The sequence below is a fragment of the Hoplias malabaricus genome, chromosome Y, assembly GCF_029633855.1.
Source record: "Hoplias malabaricus isolate fHopMal1 chromosome Y, fHopMal1.hap1, whole genome shotgun sequence".
In the NCBI taxonomy this organism is placed as follows: Eukaryota; Metazoa; Chordata; class Actinopteri; order Characiformes; family Erythrinidae; genus Hoplias; species Hoplias malabaricus.
The window spans coordinates 83,444,289-83,451,788 of record NC_089820.1 but is presented as its reverse complement, the minus strand read 5'-3'; the positions used below and the strand labels follow the sequence as shown (position 1 = coordinate 83,451,788).

The following is a 7,500-nucleotide window of genomic DNA, read 5'->3' as shown; positions in this document are numbered from 1 at the left end:
TATATATTTATATTGATTTGAAGCTGCAAAATGGTTTTTTGATTATGACAGATTAATAATTAAGAGGACTGGCGCGCCCTCCAGGGTGTGTTCCTGCCTTGTGCCCAGTGTTTCCTTGTAGACTCCGGGTTACAGATAATGAATGAATGACTGATAATATTATATAATGTTCTATAAAATATGGCCAAAATGTCTGAAGTATATATTTGACGTTTAAAAATATTACAAACATATTTTATAGAACATTATAAATCAGCCTTTACCGGTTAGACGTTCCAGATCCTTTTGAAAACTAGTGTAATGACAGCTTCAAATCAATATACAACGTCTGTACAGATGTCTGTACACATTCATGTACATTGTGGGCCACATTTTGGTGTTAAAAATGATTTATTGCTCCTTTAAATCAAACTGAGGCTGTTGTGAGTTCAGAAGAATCCTGTCTTTTTACGACTTTCTCTTTTTTAATCACACCTTTATTGGGGACGAGGAGCTGGAGAAACACTCGCCGCTTGTTTTCGTTTAGTTTTTACAGTGTGTCTGCCGTCTAATGGAGTGAATTATTGATTGATATTGATTATATAAAAGTGCCCTGTCGGAGCGATTGATCAGACCCTAGTCTCCTCCCTCAAGGTTTCGTTTTCCTGTCTTTTTGAGCCACAGAGATACCTCTTCTCCCACGTTTCTCAGTTTTTCGTAAAGCATCTGGCTCGAGTCCTCAGAGGACTGCTGGGTATTATTGCTACCATATGCCCCCGTCGCCGCTGCCGTCCCTGATGGTCCTGCTGAGTGGCAGAAATAAACCACAAAGGATCAGGACACGCATGAGTTATTGTAGTGATTTATTTAAAAGAAACATCAGTCGCAGGTGGCTCTGCTTTTACATTATCAAGGATTTCCTGCTCGTTTGAATATTCAAATATCTATGTAGAGTAGTGACATGAAAAAACTACATTTAAAAAGTGGTTGTTTTGATAGCTTCATTATGTTGGGGGTGTTTTTTGAACGTATGTCTAATCTTCAGATGGCGTCAACCTACTGTTCATATCAAGCGCCACTGCAGTAGAACTCCAGACTCCAGAAAGCTGCCGTTTCTTTGAAATGTAATGTGTTCTTCGCCAGCCGCAGCTGATCTAGAGAAAACAACCTTGTTAATATGCACCACATGGAACAAATCACTTTCAGAACCCATTAGATTAGACGCGGTCATGCTCATTATTCATTAAAAACAGTTGGTAAAAGGGAGAAATAAAGAGGAATGTGTGTGTGTGCGTTTACTTTTTTGATGCACGCATGTTGATTTAGGCTAATTTTCCCGTTCTGTTTGTTCAAGGATTCTGAAAGGATGGAGGGATGGATGGAGGGAGGGATGGTATATAATTAGCACATTTTAATGCACAGGGAAATGTAAAGCAAAATAAATAATTTTACCAAATTTGACCACAACACCGTCCCATAATTCACTCTATTTCCAGAGAGTAGTGACATATTAATGCTCTTATTTAAAGATGTACACAGCATCGCTAGCAGTGAGTTTAGAATGTAGATTACATCTTGTACACATTTATATTCACAGCCGATACGTGTTATTACCCTGTTATTAACCACGCCTGCAGTATGTTCACTCTTCTTCTGTGCAGTGCTCTTCTGGTTTGTGAGACCCTCCTGTAAATACATACAAACAGAATGCATCCCATTTCCACCTGAAACTGACACATCAGCTCCTTTGTGTCTCCTAATGGCTGTGGTGGTGATTTACGGTGCTTTTCCAATCGATCGTCCCATTGAAGAGAAACTGTGTCCGACGCCAAGGAACCATGCTTCATTTCAAACATGGGGTCATACTCAGGTCATGGCAAACTGGCCAGCAGCGTGTTCAGTTATGAGGCTGTGTATTTGTGTGTGTGTGTGTGTGTGTGTGTGAAGGAGGGAGGGAGTTAGGGGGTAAGGCGTAAGGTCGACAGGAAATGCCTCCCATCCTTAAGAGTAAAACGAATGATGTTCTCACGAAGACTTTCCTTTCTGCCGTTTACAAAGTTAATCTCCTCACTTGTGATTTATGAGCAGTTTGGAGATGTCCAGTGAGTATTTACATGTAGCAAACATAGGACAGTGGGTCAGTTCAGTCTCTACATTAGACACATGTGGTGTCTGTTCCCAGAGACAGACGAGAGGAAACGTGGCTGGACTGGGTCTAATGTTACGCAGCAGATCTGGGGCTCTATATTTTTAGCGCTATATTCCTGCATCAAAACGTAATCTGAATTTAATGTAATGCTTATTTAAAAATGTATATTACTCAGTGAATACACTGTTGATTAAACTTCACCTTCTCTCTGAATCAGCAGTCAGTACTTTGATGATAAAGAATGTGTTGTGTTTGATTCTCTGCCACTGGTCTGTCTCAGCCTCGGATGTGAATCTAATTAAAGAACACTGTCGTTTATCTTTTTCAGTGAATGATTTTGAAACCTTTGAAAAGATAATGGTGTGTTATTGTCAGTTTATCCTTTGATTTACTATTTATACTTATTCCCATTTTTATATTCCTTCTCAAATTAATTATGAGAATACACATACGTTCTGTGTAGGTACAGTTTTTGGACACGGTATTTTGTCTGTAAACATTTGCATTTTGTTTTCAGCCTGGATTTGACACGGCGTATGAAATCAGTGCGACTTAAAATATATATTAAATATCTCTAATTTATCTCCAGAATAGCAACTTTAAAGTAGATGGAAATAACTTTCATTACTTTCAGTGGAAGGAGGTGTAAAGAGATTTTATTCCAAATCGTTGTGGGGCGCTTCTGACAGTCCATTTATTATGAATGTTGTCTTCTTAATGATTGATTGATTCATTCATTAATTCATTCATTGTCTGTAACCCTTATCCAGTTCAAGGCGGTGGTGGGTCCAGAGCCTACCTGGAATCATTGAGCGCAAGGCGGGAATACACCCTGGAGGGGGCGCCAGTCCTTCACAGGGCGACACACACTCACACATTCACTCTCACACACACACCTACGGACTCTTTTGAGTCTCCAATCCACCTACCAACGTGTTTGTGGTGTCTTTGTGGTGTGTTCACAGAGAGAACACACCACACTCCTCACAGACAGTCACCCGAAGGAAACCCACGCAGATACAGGGAGAACACACCACACTCCTCACAGACAGTCACCCGGAGGAAACCCACGCAGACACAGGGAGAACACACCACACTCCTCACAGACAGTCACCCGAAGGAAACCCACGCAGATACAGGGAGAACACACCACACTCCTCACAGACAGTCACCCGGAGGAAACCCACGCAGACACAGGGAGAACACACCACATTCCTCACAGACAGTCACCCGGAGGAAACCCACGCAGACACAGAGAGAACACACCACACTCCTCACAGACAGTCACCCGGAGGAAACCCACGCAGACACAGAGAGAACACACCACACTCCTCTCAGACAGTCACCCGGAGGAAACCCACGTAGACACAGAGAGAACACACCACACTCCTCACAGACAGTCACCCAGAGGAAACCCACGCAGACACAGAGAGAACACACCACACTCCTCAAATCGACAAACAAGGATACGTGTTTGCCTTGAACAGCGATGGTATGCTACACTTATGTTTCCTAATTAAAGGTACAAAATAAAAAAGTGGAATTAAAGGTATTCCCCTAGTGAGTGTAATGTAATACACAGACTGACAAAGTCAATTTCACAAACTGAGCTGTGACATTGGTGTGTGTGTGTGTGTGTGTGTGTGTGTGTGTGTGTGCTGGTAGGTATGACTTTGTGGAGGTGTATGATGGAGACAATGAGAAAGCCTCCTTGGTGGGAAAGTATTGTGGGAAAATCGCTCCGTCCCCCATCATCTCCACTGGAAACTCACTGATGATAAAATTCACCTCCGACTACGAGACCTACGGAGCAGGCTTCAGCATCCGCTATGAGGTGCACCATAAAGGTCAGAGACACAAACACCCACACTCTTACACACACGCACACAAAAGAGTCCCTTTCTTTGAGAGAGGGGTGAGAAAAACTAATTTATCATGGCTGCATGTGTATATGTCTGTCACTGTGAGCCTCAACATGTGTGTGTGTGTCTGTGTGTGTGTGTGTGTGTGTGTGTGTGTTGTGGGCACTGTGAACAGGTGGAAAACTCTTCGGCTGTTTGATAAAGTGCTGTCTGTCCTTGGTGCTGAAAGTGACCTGTTTAAGAGAATTATTTAAAATGGGAAGTGTGTGTGTGTGTGTGTGTGTGTGTCTTAACACATAATGACCTCTGTGAACTTGTACTTCTAAGAAAGAAATGCATGACTGATTGCTTAAAAACCCAGTCTCTCCAAAGGTCCTGCTGTACTTTAAAGAAGTTATTCAGATGTTATTCAGATGTTAGTTCAGATGTTAGTTCAGATGTTATTCAGATGTTATTCAGATGTTTGTTCAGATGTTAGTCAGATGTTAGTCAGATGTTAGTTCAGATGTTAGTCAGATGTTAGTTCAGATGTTAGTTCAGATGTAAGTCAGATGTTAGTTCAGATGTTATTCAGATGTTAGTTCAGATGTTATTCAGGTGTTAGTTCAGATGTTATTCAGATGTTAGTTCAGATGTTAATTCAGATGTTAGTTCAGATGTTAGTTCAGATGTTATTCAGATGTTAGTTCAGATGTTAGTTTAGATGTTAGTCAGATGTTAGCTCAGATGTTAGTTCAGATGTTAGTCAGATGTTAGTTCAGATGTTAGTTCAGATGTTAGTTCAGATGTTAGTTCAGATGTTAGTCAGATGTTAGTTCAGATGTTAGTTCAGATGTTAGCTCAGATGTTAGTTCAGATGTTAGTTCAGATGTTAGTCAGATGTTAGTTCAGATGTTAGTTCAGATGTTAGTTCAGATGTTAGTTCAGATGTTATTCAGGTGTTAGTTCAGATGTTATTCAGATGTTAGTTCAGATGTTAATTCAGATGTTAGTTCAGATGTTAGTTCAGATGTTAGTTCAGATGTTAGTTCAGATGTTAGCTCAGATGTTAGTTCAGATGTTAGTCAGATGTTAGTTCAGATGTTAGTTCAGATGTTATTCAGATGTTAGTTCAGATGTTAGCTCAGATGTTAGTTCAGATGTTAGTTCAGATGTTAGTTCAGATGTTAGTTCAGATGTTAGTCAGATGTTAGTTCAGATGTTAGTTCAGATGTTAGTTCAGATGTTAGTCAGATGTTAGCTCAGATGTTAGTTCAGATGTTAGTTCAGATGTTAGTTCAGATGTTAGTTCAGATGTTATTCAGATGTTAGTTCAGATGTTATTCAGGTGTTAGTTCAGATGTTATTCAGATGTTAGTTCAGATGTTAGTTCAGATGTTAGTTCAGATGTTATTCAGATGTTAGTTCAGATGTTAGTCAGATGTTAGCTCAGATGTTAGTTCAGATGTTAGTCAGATGTTAGTTCAGATGTTAGTTCAGATGTTAGTTCAGATGTTATTCAGATGTTAGTTCAGATGTTAGCTCAGATGTTAGTTCAGATGTTAGTCAGATGTTAGTTCAGATGTTAGTTCAGATGTTAGTTCAGATGTTAGTCAGATGTTAGTTCAGACGTTAGTTCAAATGTTAGCTCAGATGTTAGTTCAGATGTTAGTTCAGATGTTAGTCAGATGTTAGTTCAGATGTTAGCTCAGATGTTAGCTCAGATGTTAGTTCAGATGTTAGTTCAGATGTTAGTCAGATGTTAGTTCAGATGTTAGTTCAGATGTTATTCAAATGAATATTTCAGGAAAATTATGCTGCATTTTTCAGGAATGGAATGTTCCAGAAATGTGACGGATCCAAAAGGAGTGATCCGGACGCCCGGTTTTCCTGAAAAATACCCCAACAACTTGGAATGTACCATCACTATCTTTGCTCCAAAGATGGCGGAGATTGTGCTGGAGTTTCAAAGCTTCGACATGGAACCAGACAGCAGTGCACCCACTGGAGCGTCGTGCAGATTTGATTACCTGGAAATCTGGGACGGATACCCAACAGGTAAAGGATGAAAAGAGAGAGAGAGAGAGAGAGACAGACAGACAGACAGACAGAGAGAGAGAGGTATATAGAGAGAGAGAGGTAGAGAGAGAGAGAGAAAGGGGTAGAGAGAGAGAGAGAGAGAGAGAGAAAGAGAGGGAGAGAGAGAGAGAGCCTTGAATATAGTAAGGAAAATGCTGGCAGACCGTTGGAACTGAAATAGTAAGATGTTATCTGGATTAAAGGCAGATTGAGTTTCACAAAATTTAATATTGCACAGAAAAAGAAAGTAGAATGATCACACACACACACACACCCAACCACACACACACACACACCCAACCACACACACACACACACACACACACATTCCAGGGAGATGAATCCATTCATTGTGTGATTGTACTGATCTAGGAGAGGAAAGGCAAAGAGAAGAGAGGAGAGGAGAAGAAAGGGGAAGAGAATAGAAGAAAGGAGAGGGAAAGGAGACGGAAGGAGAGTATAGAGGAGAAGAGAGGAGAGGAGAGGAGAAAAAATTAGAGAATAGAGGAGAGGAGAAGAGAGGAGAGGAGAGGAGAGGAGAGTAGAAAAAAAGGAGAGTAAATGAGAGAGAAGAAAGGTGGTTTATTGTCATGCTGTGAGAAGTTGAGCTGTACCCGAAAGCACAAATTACAACTCTTACAAATGTTTTTTTGCTCTCTCTCTCTCTCTCTCTCTCTCTCTCTCTCTCTCTCTCTCTCTCTCACTCTCTCCCTCTCTCAGTTGGCCCACATATCGGGAGATACTGTGGTTCTCATATTCCAGATAGAGTAATATCAAACACCGGCATTCTGTCCCTCTCTATCCACACGGACAATGCCATCACCAAAGAGGGCTTCTTAGCCAATTACAGCATCCGCTCCAGCCCAGAGCCCCCTCCTGAGCAGCAGAGTGAGTATTCCTATTGGTCAAAAACCCACACAGACTTCATCAGCACAGTTTAGTATTTCACTTAATTTATTAATATTACAGTTAATATATTTACAAATTATTTTCATCTTTACATCAATCAATAGATTTTTACATTACATTTGTATTATATTATTATCATTATTATAGAAAACATTAGTAGTTTCTTTGCTGTCAGTGAAGAGTTGTACTCTCAGTAATGCATTATTTACCAAGCTTCACAGAACATTGGCACAAATGTCCCTGACGTAACTTTAACGTGCTGCCGAACGATCACTATATGTTTCTCCATGAGACGATCCTCACCTCTTTAATCAGATACTGTTTGTCTTTGTTTCCCTTTGTCACTTTTCACTTTGTCTATGGGGCCTTTCTGTAGTTGTTTCCATTTGAAATGACTTGTAGCTGCTAGCTGAAGTTTTGTAAAAGTTGTAGCTGTGATTGTTATTTTCTCTAAACTGAAGTCAGCGTTTATTTTTCAGTGAACAGTACCTTCATATTTACTCATCTACAGGCATTTCTTATTGGGTTCAATACAAAACTTGT

General features: G+C 40.4%; 1 protein-coding gene across 2 annotated transcripts in view; it reads left to right on the top strand.

Moving 5' to 3' along the window:
* The window catches only part of LOC136678530 (neuropilin-1a-like), a 46,121-nt gene that overhangs the window by 16,679 nt on the left and 21,942 nt on the right, over window positions 1-7,500 (top strand). For both annotated transcript variants that reach the window (XM_066656578.1, XM_066656577.1), the window contains exons 3-5: window positions 3,794-3,975; window positions 5,800-6,027; window positions 6,769-6,936. In XM_066656578.1, coding sequence (XP_066512675.1) covers window positions 3,794-3,975; window positions 5,800-6,027; window positions 6,769-6,936 — 578 coding nt within the window. The remainder of the gene's footprint in view (window positions 1-3,793; window positions 3,976-5,799; window positions 6,028-6,768; window positions 6,937-7,500) is intronic.